Here is a 17,028-nt window from a genome sequence, read left to right as displayed (position 1 = left end):
GTTATTCCAGATGAATTTGCAGATTGCACTTTCTAATTCGTTGAAGAATTGATTTGGAATTTTGATGGGGATTGCATTGAATCTGTAGATTGCTTTTGGCAAGATAGCCATTTTTACAATGTTGATCCTGCCAATCCATGAGCATGGGAGATCTTTCCATCTTCTGAGATCTTCTATAATTTCTTTCTTCAGAGACTTGAAGTTTTTATTATACAGATCTTTCACTTCCTTAGTTAGAGTCACGCCAAGATATTTTATATTATTTGTGACTATTGAGAAGGGTGTTGTTTCCCTAATTTCTTTCTCAGCCTGTTTATTCTTTGTGTAGAGAAAGGCCATTGATTTGTTTGAGTTAATTTTATATCCAGCTACTTCACCGAAGCTGTTTATCAGGCTTAGGAGTTCTCTGGTGGAATTTTTAGGGTCACTTATATATACTATCATATCATCTGCAAAGAGTGATATTTTGACTTCATCTTTTCCAATTTGTATCCCTTTGATCTCCTTTTGTTGTCGAATTGCTCTGGCTAGGACTTCAAGTACAATGTTGAATAGGTATGGAGAAAGTGGACAGCCTTGTCTAGTCCCTGATTTTAGAGGGATTGCTTCAAGCTTCTCACCATTTACTTTGATGTTGGCTACTGGTTTGCTGTAGATTGCTTTTATCATGTTTAGGTATGGGCCTTGAATTCCTGATCTTTCCAAGACTTTTATCATGAATGGGTGTTGGATCTTGTCAAATGCTTTTTCCGCATCTAACGAGATGACCATGTGGTTTTTGTCTTTGAGTTTGTTTATATACTGCATTACGTTGATGGATTTCCGTATATTGAACCATCCCTGCATCCCTGGGATGAAACCTACTTGGTCAGGATGGATGATTGTTTTGATGTGTTCTTGGATTCGGTTAGCAAGAACTTTATTGAGGATTTTTGCATCAATATTCATAAGGGATATTGGTCTGAAGTTTTCTATCTTTGTTGGGTCTTTTTGTGGTTTAGGTATCAGAGTAATTGTGGCTTCATAGAATGAGTTGGGTAGAGTACCTTCTGTTTCTATTTTGTGGAATAGTTTGTGAAGAACTGGGATTAGATCTTCTTTGAAGGTCTGATAGAACTCTGCACTAAACCCATCTGGTCCTGGGCTTTTTTTAGTTGGGAGACTATTAATGACTGCTTCTATTTCTTTGGGGGATATAGGGCTGTTTAGATCATTAACCTGATCTTGATTCAACTTTGGTACCTGGTATCTGTCTAGGAACTTCTCCATTTCATCCAGGTTCTCCAGTTTTGTTGAGTATAGCCTTTGGTAGAAGGATCTGATGGTGTTTTGGATGTCTTCAGGATCTGTTGTTATGTCTCCTTTTTCATTTCTGATTTTGTTAATTAGGATGCTTTCCCTGTGCCCTCTAGTGAGTCTGGCTAAGGGTTTATCTATCTTGTTGATTTTCTCAAAGAACCAGCTCCTTGATTGGTTGATTCTTTGAATAGTTTTTCTTGTTTCCACTTGGTTGATTTCGCCCCTGAGTTTGATAATTTCCTGCCGTCTACTCCTCTTGGGCGAATTTGCTTCCTTTTGTTCTAGTGCTTTTAGGTATGTTGTCAAGCTGCTAATGTGTGCTCTCTCTAGTTTCCTTTTGGAGGCACTCAGAGCTATGAGTTTTCCTCTTAGAAATGCTTTCATTGCGTCCCATAAGTTTGGGTATGTTGTGGCTTCATTTTCATTGAACTCTAAAAAGTCCTTAATTTCTTTCTTTATTCCTTCCTTGACCAAGGTATCATTGAGAAGAGTGTTGTTCAGTTTCCACGTGAAGGTTGGCTTTCTATTATTTATTTTGTTATTGAAGATCAGCCTTAGTCCATGGTGATCTGATAGGATGCATGGGACAATTTCAATATTTTTGTATCTGTTGAGGCCTGTTTTGTGACCAATTATGTGGTCAATTTTGGAGAAGGTACCATGAGGTGCTGAGAAGAAGGTATATCCTTTTGTTTTAGGATAGAATGTTCTGTAGATATCTGCCAGATCCATTTGATTCATAATTTCTGTTAGTTTCACTGTGTCCCTGTTTAGTTTCTGTTTCCATGATCTGTCCATTGGTGAAAGTGGTGTGTTGAAGTCTCCCACTATTATTGTATGAGGTGCAATGTGTGCTTTGAGATTTACTAAAGTTTCTTTAATGAATGTGGCTGCCTTTGTATTTGGAGCATAGATATTCAGGATTGATAGTTCCTCTTGGAGGATTTTACCTTTGATGAGTATGAAGTGTCCCTCCCTGTCTTTTTTGATGACTTTGGGTTGGAAGTCAATCTTATCAGATATTAGAATGGCTACTCCAGCTTGTTTCTTCATACCATTTGCTTGGAAAATTGTTTTCCAGCCTTTCATTCTGAGGTAGTGTCTATCTTTTTCTCTGAGATGAGTTTCCTGTAAGCAGCAAAATGTTGGGTCTTGTTTGTGTAGCCAGTTTGTTAGTCTATGTCTTTTTATCGGGGAGTTGAGTCCATTGATATTAAGAGATATTAAGGAAAAGTAATTGTTGTTTCCTGTTATTTTTGTTGTTAAAGTTGGCATTCTGTTCTTGTGGCTGTCTTCTTTTAGGTTTGTTGAGGGATTACCTTCTTGTTGTTTCTAGGGCATGGTTCCTGTCCTTGTATTGGTTTTTTCTGTTATTATCCTTTGAAGGGCTGGATTCGTGGAGAGATAATTCGTGAATTTGGTTTTGTCGTGGAATACTTTGGTTTCTCCATCTATGTTAATTGAGAGTTTGGCTGGGTATAGTAGCCTGGGCTGGAATTTGTGTTCTTTTAGTGTCTGTATAACATCCGTCCAGGATCTTCTGGCTCTCATAGTCTCTGGTGAAAAATCTGGTGTAATTCTGATAGGCTTGCCTTTATATGTTACTTGGCCTTTTTCTCTTACTGCTTTTAGTATTCTATCTTTATTTAGAGCATTTGTTGTTCTGATTATTATGTGTCGGGAGGTATTTCTTTTCTGGTCCAGTCTATTTGGAGTTCTGTAGGCTTCTTGTATGTTCATGGGCATCTCTTTCTTTAGATTTGGGAAGTTTTCTTCTATAATTTTGTTGAAGATGTTTGCTGGTCCTTTGAGTTGAAAATCTTCATTCTCATAAAAATATGGAACGCTTCACGAATTTGCGTGTCATCCTTGCGCAGGGGCCATGCTAATCTTCTCTGTATCGTTCCAATTTTAGTATATGTGCTGCCGAAGCGAGCACCAGACCTAAAATTAAAAACAACATTCACATACAAAAATGAGGCAAACAGTCATTCCACACATCTGCTAGTGCATAATATATTGATCTTCCAGCTATTGTAATTAAAAAAGAAGTATTAATTACATGTGTACGTGTGAGAAACATTTTTGTACTGGTTCCCTAGAGCTCAGTGCAAGTCCTATGTAGGCAAGTTAGAGCTAGGGTCTATGGGTTATCACTTTCTCTAAAAATAGACTTTGAGACTTGGAGAACTCAACTTTCTATAAAAATAGCCTTTTAGACTTGGAGAACTGAAGACTACATAGATTTCTCATTAGTGTCAAGTCAAACAGCATTACCCAGAACAGACCCTGAATCACATCCCATCAGCACATTGACTGCACTTGCATGTCTTGGTGTTTCTGAATGGATACTTAACATCATGTTTCTCATTTTTCTTCCTTATGTGTATATGGACATACAGAGCAAACCACTGCTCCTGATTATACACCAATAGGTAAGAAAAGATTGTATAAATCTCTCACTGTAGGTCATAATGCTGATTTTATCCACAGCATTGACTTCCTTGTAACACTTAGGGGATAGGGTGGTGGGTGTGTGCTGTGAAGACTTAGAGGAGTTGGGGATGCCTCCTGATCCTGAGGACGTCCCTCCTGGCAACCCTGTCACTGTCTGTATTTCTCTGCCTGTGGAGGGGGTCAGTCAGCCTGCTGTGGCTTGACCTTTCCCTCTCCCTGAGTGTAGAAGTCAGTAGTGGAGTGGGTTCCAAAACTCCCCGGTCTCTACATTTAGTATTATGTCAGAAGAGACTCTGGGGTTAGAGTGATTAATATAAGACAACCTTCCAGAGAGGTTGGGTGACATAATGAGACTGATGACCTCTTATGAGACGCCATTCTGATTCACTTCAAGTGGGTGCCCAGTTGAGAAAGCTGTGTCTTAGTGCACGCTGGGTGCAGACATTTGTCTTGTATAAACATGTTGGGTTGAACTTTGTCATTAATGAAAAGTTCACATCAGTAGTTTTAGTGACCAGCAGTGACAAAGCTTGGGAACCTTATTTCAAAGAGAGAGGAAGGTCTTGGACTGTGTCATGTGGTCCTAGGGCAGTGTAGACCAACACCTTCTTCTGGTTAATAATTTTACATTGGGCCTGATAGCATTTCGATGTAACTCTCCATCTTGTGTGTGTATGCAGCTGTTGAGAGCCTTTCTAGGGGCCCATGAACTTCTGTTGTGGGAGGAAGCTATCATTCTGCCCCTTTGGTATCTCATAGAGACTACCTGCTCTACCTTCTCTTTTACTGCTCTTTTTCTTTGTTCAGGATAGAGATGAATATGTGCATGTGCAGTGCTTGTGTGAGGAGTTGGGAGGGCTCTGCATCCTCTCTCTCTTTGATCCTACAGTGGATGGTACTCCAAGGCCTTAAGAACAAGGGAGAGTAGGTAGACAAGGTATCTTGTCACCATCCAGGGCAGATTCAACCCATGCCAACACAGTGTGTAGGAACCTAGGCATCCTGGTGACCATTTGGTTCTCATGTCTAGAACAGAAGTAGTGACATTGTAGTGAGGGTTCACAGTCAAAGTGAGAGGGTACAGGTCTTTTTTTTTATTGGGTATTTATTTCATTTACATTTCCAATGCTATCCCAAAAGTCCCCCACATGCTCCCCCCTCCACTCCACTTCTTGGCCCTGGCGTTCCCCTGTACTGGGGCATATAAGCTTTGCAAAACCAATGGGCCTCTTTTTCCACTGATGGCCGACTAGGCCATCTTCTGATTCATATGCAGCTAGAGACATGAGCTCCGGGGGGGGGGTACTGGTTAGTTCATATAGTTCTTCCACCTATAGGATTGCAGATCCCTTTAGCTCCTTGGGTACTTACTCTAGCTCCTACATTGGGGGCCTTGTGATCCATCCAATAGCTGGCTGTGAGCATCCACTTCTGTGTTTGCTAGGCCCCTGCATAGTCTGACAAGAGACAGCTATATCTGGGTCCTTTAAGCAAAATCTTGCTAGTGTATGCAATGGGAGGGGGTACAGGTCTTTACAGGACAGTGTGGTCAGGATGCAGCAGCAGGAGGTGTTCATATCTCATATTGCTTTAAAGTTCATGAGTGAGCGTCCCACAAAGTGTACAAGGTTCATCATCCACACAGGATCAACAATGGAGAAACCACCATGTCTTTCCAGGAACAGAAAACAGTTTGGCTGTGAGGCTGGTGAATGGAGGAGACAGGTGTCGGGGTCGAGTAGAGATCCTTTACCAGGGTTCCTGGGGTACTGTGTGTGACGACAGCTGGGACATCAATGATGCCAACGTGGTGTGCAGGCAGCTGGGCTGTGGCTGGGCCGTATCTGCCCCGGGAAATGCGTACTTTGGACAGGGCCCAGGGCCCATTGTCATGGATGACGTGGCCTGTGGAGGATATGAGAACTATCTGTGGAGCTGCTCTCACCAAGGCTGGCTCTCTCATAACTGTGGACATCAGGAAGATGCTGGAGTCATCTGTTCAGGTAAGACCCAGTGATCATTACATCTGCCTGACAGCAATGAGCTCAGGTCACTATGAATGCTGTTAGAACTCCATTCTGGCCTATTCTGGTCCTTGTAAGGATTGGTGACTATCCAGGACAATGCCTTTCTCAGTCATGGTCCTGCACAAGGCTCTCAGTCTCTAGTGAGTGTAGAGTTTATGTGAGAGAGGTAAGCAATGGAAATGCAATGTCAAGTCCTACCCATGGGAAAGGTCAAAGGTCAGCATACATGTGCTCTTGCAAGGGGTAATCCAGCTTTGGTCTGGAGTATTGGAATCCTGTTTCTCTGTTGAATTTGGACTATCAGAAGGGCAAAGCTGTACGGCATAGCAAGGTGAGCAAATTCAGTGTTCTTTTTCCAGTGTTTCACAGAATCCTTCTCAGAAACTCCTGCAGAAGGAATTTTCTGGGGAAGCATCAGTACTCCTTCAGTCCCTCAGGCTCGGCATAGTTCTGGGTTCTCACAGATCGGATTCAATAGCTCAATCATGATTACACACTGGGAATGTTATTCATGAACGTTGGGGTGTAGACATGGCAGTTAGGTCCTATGTAGTATGTTCATGAGGTAAATTGACAAGAAATATTTGGGCATGGATGTGGCAGAGAGGATTGCTAGAGTCCTACAGAATCCTTTAACCATGGGGGTGGTTCTTGGAATCGTCAACAAGTCAACACTGAGTGTGCTTTTGGCCCACTACCTACACAGTAAAATAGAACCCTGGTTTCCTGTCATGTCTGCAAGTGGTCATGACTTTCTTACTTGCTATTAGTAAACTGCATTAAACCAGGTCTCACCTGGGGCACGGAGTACATGGTAGAAGTTCATGAATAACTGTATCATTCATGGTCTGCTCTGGCAGCACCCACCCTGGAACATCAGCCTCAGCTACATCTGTAGAAACACTGAGTCTGTCTTCCCTGGGTGTCCAGGTGAACTTCAGGTGCTTTCGTTCACGTGCCCTTCTATTTCTCACAGATGTCTGTGCCTCCCTCAGCTTGGGTCACTGTCAACAGCTTGGAGTCCCCTCTTCTCCTGCTCATTGTAGAGTCAGGCTTTTCTTCTGACACTAGGGAATTATTGATAAGACACACACTCCTCACCCCTCTGAGTTCTCACCAAATTCATTCCCTGGATCATGGACTTTCCTCTTTGCACATTCATGGCTGACACGCCCTGTTTAGTAGGTTTTATGCACACAGCATTGGGCATCATAGATCCCACTGCTGCATGCTACTCAAAATGAGTAGCTGAGGCTTTGCATGGCTCTAACTCCACGTTGACAGGCTGGCACCTCAGAGCCCCACACTTTCTCCTGGTGCTCTTAGAGTATCGCCCTCTGTATCTGGACATCTGAATGTTTCAGTTCCTACATGTTCTTTACTGTTTTCTATGTTGATTATCTTACTGATAAGTTTGTATGTGTATGTGTATGTATGTGTATATGTATATGCTAACCCAGGCTGCTGACTTTGATTTACTATTTCTCCAGCTTCATTTCCAAATGTTGGAATTACCACTGTGAGACCTGGTGCGCAGCATGCATCCTGGTTTCATTTTTCCTCTTTATTGTTATACAGGGTACTGTAGTTCACTCGGTCTACAATACTGTGCTTGCCACATTCCCCATTCCAACAACCCCCTCTGTAGACACAGTCAGGTCACTGCAGATGCTATGATGTCCTGGAGCATATCTACTTTGTCCTGTCCTTAACCAGCCACCACTTGGTTTGTTCTATCTGTTCTTTCTAAAGATCAAAGACATGTGCCCTTCAGAAGTCCCTCCCTGATTAATACATTTTATGACACACACACACACACACACACACACACACTGACACTCAGAAATTAACACATATAAACCATATACACATACATACATATTTGCATGGACAGACACACGAACATACAAAGAGTTACATACATGGATACAAAAACCATAGACATATATTCTCACATGCAAATATGCACATCATAGACAGATACAGCACAGAAACACATTGTTATATACAACCCCTCCCCCCACATAGATACAGAGACACACACAATCCCAGAAGTACACACAGAGACAGATGTGGGCACTGACGCACAGGCTTACACATGTACACTCTATGTCATTGGGTGTCCATGCATATTCTCCCATAACATCTCCATTAGCACTTGTCCCTTGTTCAAAACTCTCTGTTGATGCCTTCAGGGGCCTAGATGTGCTGGATTCTCTGCAGGGCTGGGAGCACTCATTGCTCCTTTCGTTCCCAGCTTGGGACATGTACCAAGAGCCCAACAGGGTGCCTGACTCATAAGAGTGTACTGCAGCTCACAGGATGGAGGATGGAACTGTGAGCATCCACCCTCATGGCTCCTGAGAGGCTTCCTGCTGATTCCAGAGATTGTGCATATACATAAAGACATATTCACACACACACATGATAAACCAGCAACATTAATCACATTCTCACCATTCCTGAGTAATTAACTCCCAGTAACCAAGGAAATGGGTTCCAAGAACTTCTCTGCTTCTACTTAAACCTCTGACACTCAAGTTTTTTATCAACTGGTGTTTGACCCACAGACACCCTCTGTGTCCTTCCAGTCATCCCAGATCTAGTCCCTCATAGAATATCAGCCTTGTGTGACTTAGTGCTATACCACATCACTCAAGTGAGGACAGCAAGAGGGAAAGGTTTTAATATTCATAATACAGGGGCAGGCTTTTTTCTTCATATTTTTGATTTATCACCTGTGTAGTTTGTGAAGAAGCCCATGCTACAGAGGGCCCCGATTGCAATATTTTTCTAAGACCATCTTGTTCTTTTGACAAATCAAAAAGGAACCTAGAAAGTTGAGCTTGGTGTTTGGGGTGGGGCCCAATAAGAGAGTTTTAAAAGCTATCACTTCAGAAAGGATTTTTGCCAGGATTCTTGTGGTGAAACACACACACTGAAATTGCTTTTATTTCTTTCACAGGTTCTCCAACAAGCAGTACCACACCTGGTAAGTATATTGAAAATATGGACCTGTATCAGTGTATAACCTCCCCCTATGTTGTGAGATACTGACACAGTACATGTCAATGAATGACACTAATTGTCAATATTACAATGAAATATCTAGTGTCTCATCCAGAAGGTAACGACAATAGGAACTCCTGCCAGCTGTAACATACAGGGAAGCAATTACAGTCTTCAATTTTTGGTTACTCCGGTCTCAAATTTCATTATCTGAAGAATCAAATAGAATATCTGAATGCAGGTCTTGGATTCAGTCCTGCTGGACCTGCTGGAAGAAATTCTGACAAGGAGACATGAAGCAGACTCAGGGATCTGTGGTTGGCAGATGATATGAAAAGATAACATGCCCTCTTCACACTTGGGCCAGTTCCAGCTTGTCCCAAGCCTAACCAGAATTTAATGTTAGGAAAGATACAGGACCGCTTGTTTGCTATTGGTTTGTTCATTTACCTTTTTTTTTTGAGACCCACCTAGCCAAGGCTAACCTTGCACTTGCTGTTTTTTGGCAAGGGTATCCTTGAACTCCTGATCTTCTTGGCTGTAATTTCCAGGTTCTAGGATTGCAAGATTTTGCTACCATGTCCAGTTTTGTTTTTTTAAAATCACATCGGACATGATGTGTACTTCATGTCCAGCCCAGATGTTTTTATCTCTTCTTACAAAAAATAATGTTTATCAAGACTTTGGGCAGTGCACATACCCAAAGTTGAAACACTGATCCCACCTCAATTTCCCAGGAGGTATGGCTGTGTAGTGAAGTTGAGGCTAACTTTGCACCCTGTATGAGAACATCTCTCCACAGTGGATCCAATTCTAATCTCAGCTTTTTCTTTATTAAGGTTGGTGGAATCCAGGAGGGACAAATAATGGTAAGGCCTTCTTCTTTGCTCTCGTCTATGGTGTTGGGCTACTAATGAAATTGGGGTTGAATCTGTTTCCTGTTGCTGAACACACACTGGCCCTAAGCAATTTGGAGGAAGACAAGTCTATTTGGCTTACAAGTCACCATCCATCATTGAGTGAAACAAGGATAGGACCTGGAGGCAGGAACTTAAGCAGAGGCCATGGAGGATCCCTGTTTGCTGGTTTTCTGCCTCATGTTTAGCTAGTGTTTTTATACAGCTCGGGCTCACCTGCCTAAAGATATGGGGCTCACCTTGTCCTGACCATTATCAATCAAAGAAGTCCATACAGACAGCTCCATAGGCAATTCTGATCAGGGCAACTCCCAGATTGTGAGTCCTGAACATGATTTAGCTGGAGCTCTGTTGACAGTGGAGATAAATAGGACAAATGGCCAGCGTTGCTGCTGCTTTTGCTGCTCCTGCTGCTATCTGGTGGAATTTAATGGGATTGTTGGGCACAAAAGTCAGGGATGGAGTAGGATGAGAGACATTGGTGTCACACTGCTGGGCAGACCCTACCAATCTCCACCCTTCCTCTTCATTCTTCTCTCTGCCCTCAGTCATGTGATGGGTGACATTAGCTTCAGCCTCGAGTCAGAAGGGCTAGTGGAATACAGTCACTGAATCTTCCTTCCAAAATTAAAGATATTGCACATCACCAATGCTCAGCTATTACAGGTAGTATTTGCTAGTATCAGAATATGTTCCTGGCAGGGAATCCAGGGGAAGCTTTTGACCAAATTCCAGAAAGGCCAAACCAAGGCAGGTAGTTCTCCAGGATGAACATTCAGAGAGTGGCCAGCAGAGGGCAGTAAGATTGTTTCCTGCAGACCCAGAGCTTTCTTTGGGAATGCCTTGGAAGGCTCAGTTGGCCTTTGCCAATCCTCATAGCACCCTCTGAAGATCTCCAACAACAGCAAATGTCTTAGCCCCTCACCTTGCATCCACTTCCTCTCACTCTCAGACCACAGAGTTCTCACAACCACAAAGGAGCCACTGAAAGGTACATCTAGGATTGGCTCCTGCTGTCAGGAGGCTGAACCTGTTCTTTCCTGTTACCACACAGCTGCTGTCTGTTTCCTCTCACAACACAGAACAGATTCAAGCGTGAGAGACTTAGGGCCAGCATCCATGCTGCCTGTTGCCTGCCCAGTCATGTGCATCCTTACAGTGGGAGAGCAGGCTGGAGGGCTGGAGAGAAGACTTCTATTAGATGGACTCCATTGTACCCTTGACCTTGATGAAGATGGAGTGGATGCAAAGCACTGTGTGTGTGTTTGTGTGTGTGTGTGTTCCCATGTAGACTGCCAGCTTAACCATTGATAGATAGCATGTACTGTTAACATGTCACAGAAAACATAGTGTGATTGTGGTGATCACACCTCACCTGACAATAGTAGAAGGATCATGGTCCTGCCAGTAGACACACTGTGACTGTGTTTATTCTGTCCTTCTGGAATAATCACGGGAATTCGTCTCTTTTGCTTGTCAGAGCCACTCTCTCAGAACCGTTTTAGTGATGGCAGAGATTCTGTTTGAACGACAGAAACATCCTAATGACTTTTGGATACTTTGTGTCTACAATGGGGCCATTGGTGAACCATTCTCTTTTTTTGGGGGTGGTGGTGGTGGTGAAATAGAAGCAAAGATGAAGAAGTGTGAGGCCAGAAGATGCTCATGGTGACATGTCACTAGCAAGTTAAAGAAGGATCAGTGTCAGATCCCACAGTGCATTACAGCATTTCTAGTGATGAAAGGCCTTTAGCACGAGAGACTGCAGCTCCTGCCTCTGGGCTCCTCAAGAGAGAGTACCAACACCCAATGAACTCATCTTTTCTCATTTTGCAGATGTGTTCTATCCAACTGAACAAACCACAGGAGGTAAGTTGTGCTATGTTGTATCCCTGTGGCCTATTGTCCCCAGAACCCACACGCTCACCTCTGATGCAGAAGATGGGCAGAAGGAAGAGCATGTGGAGTCCTTAGTTCCCTGGGAAATTTCCCAATAAGGTCAGGCCTGTCTGGGCATATATGCCATGGATTATGGCCCCCAATTGTGGAGGTTGCTGAGGCTCTGCCAGAGGAGGCACTTTCAAGGGTCACCAAGGAGGTCTTGTTTCTAGGGATTCCATTGAACATTCTCAGTGCCCTGAGGTCCCCATGTTTCCACACACCTTTGCCAGTCCAGAGAGCAAGCCTTGTGGTTCAGTGTCTGGAGAGGAAATCAAAACTCTGCTTAGCCAATGTCCTTGTCATTTCCCTTTGTCTGGGGCCTCATAAAGCTATTGTGGATGCCTGGACCCCTATCCTGGGACTTTAAATATCCTGTTCCATCTCTCTGAGTTCTTCCATGAGTGGTGTTTGTGGCACATCAGTATAGTTTAGACTCTGATGGCCTGGGCTTTGGGAAAGAAAATCTCTTTCTTTTCTCCTTGGCATTTTTTGATCCTAGGACACAGCAAGAACTGTTTCCATAGCAGTGCCTCTGGCCAGCCCAGGGTGGGTAGGGAATCCAATTCTTCCTGTGTCAGGCATCACATATCCTTAGGAATATGAGGAGTCCCAAGGATGAGGCTGGCTTTACTCTCACTAAAGCCATATTACTTCCTAAGATTCTGCCCAGTTTATATCAGGAGCTGCTGTGTGGGGAGAGGTCAATTCTTTCTGTATCCTGAGACCTTTGAAGGTTATGCAGAAGCTGGTTGCTTGCGGACAGAGGGTTAATGTCTGGATATCATCACTCCAATCCCCAGCACCAAGTCTACTCTTGAAGGCACTGTGTCTGAGAGCCAGGGCTCTTTAAAAGTAATTTAAACATATGCTTGAGGCTTGTGTCTCATTTAAAGAGGACAGATGAATTTCCAAAGCAGTAAAAAAAAACAACGAGCATGACCACATACACATATACACAGCCACACACACACATACACAACACACACAACCGCACATAGACAACACATACACACACAGCTGTGAGTGTAAGTAAACATACAATATTCTACCATTCATGATGCTGAGCTAGTAGGATGTTGAGTTTCAGTCTAGCCTAGGGTACCTGAGGCAGTCATGTGATCCAGGACTGTAGGGGACAGTCAGATCATTCAGGTATATAATTTTGTATTAGGCCTGAAAGAAATTTTAATGTAAACTCTCAACCATGTGTATGTAAACAGCTGTTGAGAGCCTTTGCCATGCACTCTTGTGACGGTAAGATCATGTTTCTGTCCCTTTGGTCTATTTTAGACCAACCAGCTATGCCTTCTCATTTACTGCTGACAGGTATGGATCAAGGTAGAGAATAACGTGTGCACATGTGCAGTGTGTGTGAGGAGTTGGGAGAGGTCTGCAACCTCTCTCTCCTTGAAATAGTCTTGATTCTACAGTACACGGCACTCCAAGGCCATAGGTACAAGGTAGAGTGTGTATCTTGTCACCATCCTGGGCAGATTCAACCTATGCCAACACAGTTTGCAGAAATCTGTTCATCCTGGTGACAAACATGAACCTCATATCTAGGACAGAAGTAGAGAGCATTGTAGTGAGGGTTCACAGGCAAAGTGAGAGGGTACAGGTCTTTACAGGACAGTGTGGTCCAGGATGCAGCAGCAGGAAGTGTTCATATCCCATATTGCTTTAAAGTTCATGATTGAGCTGCCACCAAGTGTACAAGCACCACAGGATCAACAATGCAGAAACCACCATGTCTTTCCAGGAACAGATTCTGGTTTGGCTGTGAGGCTGGTGAATGGAGGAGACAGGTGTCAGGGTCGAGTGGAAATTCTTTACCAGGGTTCCTGGGGCACTGTATGTGACGACAACTGGGACATCAATGATGCCAACGTGGTGTGCAGGCAGCTGGGCTGTGGCTGGGCTGTGTCAGCCCCAGGAAATGCCAGGTTTGGACAGGGCCCAGGGCCCATTGTCCTGGATGACGTGGCCTGTGGAGGATATGAGGACTATCTGTGGAGATGTTCCCACCGAGGCTGGCTCTCTCATAACTGTGGACACCATGAGGATGCTGGAGTCATCTGTTCAGGTAAGACCCATGATCATTACATCTGCCTGACAGCAATGAGCTTAGGTCACTATGAATGCTGTCAGAATTCCATTCTGGCCTACTCATTGGTCCTTGTAAGGATTGGTGACTATCCAGGACAATGCCTTTCTCAGTCATGGTCCTGCACAAGGCTCTCAGTCTCTAGTGAGTCTAGAGTATGTGAGAGAGGTAAGCCATGGAAATGCAGTGTCAAGTTCCACACTTGAGAAAGGACCAGGGTCAGCACACATGTGCTCTTGCAAGAAGTAAACTAGCCTTGGTTTGGAGTATTGGGATCCTGTTTCTATGTTGAATTTGGACTATCAGAAGGGCAAAGCTGTGCGGCATAGTGAGCCGAGCAAATTCAGTGATCTTTTTCCACAGTGTTCCCCAGAATCCTTCTCAGAAAGTCCTTCAGAAGGATTCTTCTGGGCAAGCTTCAGTAACTCCTTCAGTCCCTCAGGCTCTGCAGAGTTCTGGGTTTCCACAGATCGGGTTCAATAGCTCAATGGTCGTAACACCGTGGGAATGTTACTCATGAATGTTGGGGTGTGGACATGGCAGGGAGGTCCAATGTAGTATGTTCATGAGATAAATGGACAAGAAATATTTGGGCATGGATGTAGCAGGGAGGATTGCTAGAGTCCTACAGAATCCTTTAACCATGGGGGTGGATCTTTGAGTCTTCAACAAGTCAACACTGACTGTGCTTTTGGCCCACTACCCACACAATTACATAGAACCCTGTTTTCCCATCACATCTCCAGCCTCTCATGATCTTGTTACTTGCTATTATTAAACTGCATAAAACTGGGTCCACCTGGGGCACGGAGTACATGGTATAAGTTCATGAGTAACTGTATCATTCATGGTCTGCTCTGGCAGCACCCACCCTGGAACATCAGCCTCAGCTACATCTGTAGAAACGCTGAGTCTGTCTTCCCTGGATGTCCAGGTGAACTTCTACGGGCTTTCTATCCACTCTCCTTTTATTTCTCACAGATGTCTGTGCCTCCCCCTGCTCAGGTCACTGTCAACAGCTTGGAGTCCCCTCTTCTCCTGTTCATTGCAGGGTCATGCTTTTTATTCTTGTACTAGGGCATTAGTGATAAAACACATATTCCTCACCCCTCTGAATTTTCACCAAATTCATTCCCTAGGTCATGGACTTTCCTCTTTGTACATTCATGGCTCACATGGCCTGTCTAGTAGGTTTTATGCACACAGCACTGGGCATCATAGACACAACTGCTGCATGCTACTCAAAATGGATGGTCTGAGACTTTCCATGGTGCTAACCCCAAGTTGACAGGCTGGCACCTCAGAGTGCCACACTGTCTCCTGGCGCTCTTTGTGTATCTTCCTCTGCATCGGGACATCTGAATGCTTCAGTTCCTACATGTTCTTTCCTGTTTTCTACATTGATTATCTTACTGGTTATATAAGTGTATATGTATACATATAAGTATATGTTTATGTATAACATAAACCTGGCTGCTCACTTTGATCTACTAATTCTCCAGCTTCATTTCCAAATGCTGGGATTTCTACTCTAATCCTCAGTGCCCAGCATACAGTCTGGTTACATTTCTTCTCCTTATTATACAGGATACTGCAGTTCACTCAGTCTACAGTACTTTTCTTGCCACATTCCCTATCCCAATAGCGCCCTCTGTAGACACAGTCTGCTCACTGCAGATGCTATGATGTCCTGGAGCAGGTCTACATTTTCCTGTCCTTAACCAGCCAAGATTTGGTTTGTTCTAACTGTTCTCTAAAGATCAAGGACACTGTGCCTTTTAGAGGTCCCTCCCTAATTTACATATTTTAAGACATACAAACACATGCACATACTTACACACACACAAACACACATTGACACTCAGACATTAACACATATAATCCATATATACATACATACATATTTGCATGGACAGACACACAAACATACATAGAGTTACATACTTTGACCAAAAACGGAAGACATATATTCTCACATGCAAATATGTACATCATAAACAGATACAACACAGATACACATTGTTATACACACCCCCGCATAGACACAGAGACACACACAATCCCAGAAGAACACACAGAGACAGATGTGGGCACTGAAACACACACAAACACACACACACACACACACACACACACACACACACACACACACACGTATACCCTATGTCATTGGGTGTCCATGCATACTCTCCCAAAACATCTCCATTAGCAACTGTCCCTTGTTCAAAACTCTCTGTTGAACCTTCAGGGGTCTAGATAGGCTGGATTCTCTGCAGGGCTGGGAGCACTCATTGCTCCTTTCGTTCCTAGCTTGGGACATGTACCAAGAGCCTAACAGGGTGCCTGACTCACAAGAGTGTACTGCAGCTCGCAGGATGGAGGGTGGAACTGTGAGCATCCACCCTCATGGCTCCTGAGAGCCTTCCTGCTGATTCCACAGATCATGCATATACATAAAGACATATTCATGCACACATGCTACACCAGCAACATTAACCACATTCTCACCATTCCTGAGAGATCATCTCTTAGTTTCCAAGGAAATGGGTTACAGTGACTTCTTTGCTTCTACCCAAAGCATCTGACACTCAAGTCTTTATCAGTTGGTGTGTGACCCATAGACACCTTCCTGTGTCCTTCCAGTCATCCCAGATCTAGTCCCTCATTGATTATCAGCCTTGTGTGACTCAGTGGTACATCACCTTGCTCATGTGAGGCCAGCAAGAGGGAAAGATTTTCATGCTCAATAATACAGAGGTAGCCTGTTTTCCTTTATAGTTTTGATTCACCCCTTGTATAATTGGTGTAGATGCCCATGATGCAAAAGGCCCCGACTGGAATATTTCTAAGACCATCTTGCTCTTTTGACCAAACAAAAAGGAACCTAGAAAGTTGAGTTTGGTCTTTGGGGTGGGGCCCACATAGGAGAGTTGTAAAAGCTACCACTTCAGAAATGATTTTTGCCAGGATTCTTGTGGATGAAATGCACACTCTGAATTTGTTTTTATTTCTTTGATAGCTTCTCAATCAAGCAGTCCCACACCTGGTAAGTACATAGAAAATATGGACCTATGTTAGTGTATAACTTCCCCTTATGTTGTGAGTGATCCTGACATACTACATGCTAATGAATGACACTAGGCTGACATATATAGTGTCCCATCTAGACAGTAATGACAATAAACACTCCTGCCAGCTGTAGCAGAAAGGATCCTGTGGTAAGACAATTACAGTCTTCAATTTTATGTTTTCCTGCCTCAAATTTCAGTTTATG

At 43.6% G+C, this 17,028-nt stretch overlaps 1 protein-coding gene and 1 non-coding gene across 14 annotated transcripts in view; one reads left to right on the top strand and one right to left on the bottom strand.

Moving 5' to 3' along the window:
- Positions 1 to 17,028, top strand: part of LOC110298075 (scavenger receptor cysteine-rich domain-containing protein DMBT1) — a 104,527-nt gene that overhangs the window by 18,416 nt on the left and 69,083 nt on the right. For 11 of the 13 annotated variants that reach the window (XM_085841240.1, XM_085841239.1, XM_085841236.1 and 8 more), the window contains exons 8-14: positions 3,702 to 3,734; positions 5,436 to 5,759; positions 8,749 to 8,775; positions 9,632 to 9,661; positions 11,546 to 11,578; positions 13,410 to 13,733; positions 16,774 to 16,800. In XM_085841240.1, the coding sequence (XP_085697366.1) occupies positions 3,702 to 3,734; positions 5,436 to 5,759; positions 8,749 to 8,775; positions 9,632 to 9,661; positions 11,546 to 11,578; positions 13,410 to 13,733; positions 16,774 to 16,800 (798 nt within the window). The remainder of the gene's footprint in view (positions 1 to 3,701; positions 3,735 to 5,435; positions 5,760 to 8,748; positions 8,776 to 9,631; positions 9,662 to 11,545; positions 11,579 to 13,409; positions 13,734 to 16,773; positions 16,801 to 17,028) is intronic. The other 2 variants (XM_085841238.1, XM_085841241.1) reach the window with 2 other exon arrangements.
- Positions 3,132 to 3,238, bottom strand: LOC115030347 (U6 spliceosomal RNA). The gene has a single exon (XR_003835925.1). It is a non-coding gene; the product is annotated as a U6 spliceosomal RNA (small nuclear RNA).

This window comes from Mus caroli, unplaced genomic scaffold, assembly GCF_978045245.1.
Source record: "Mus caroli unplaced genomic scaffold, Mus_caroli_1 scaffold_8, whole genome shotgun sequence".
Lineage (NCBI taxonomy): Eukaryota > Metazoa > Chordata > Mammalia > Rodentia > Muridae > Mus > Mus caroli.
Note: the sequence above shows the minus strand (reverse complement) of the source record. Positions and strands in the feature narration are given on the sequence as shown.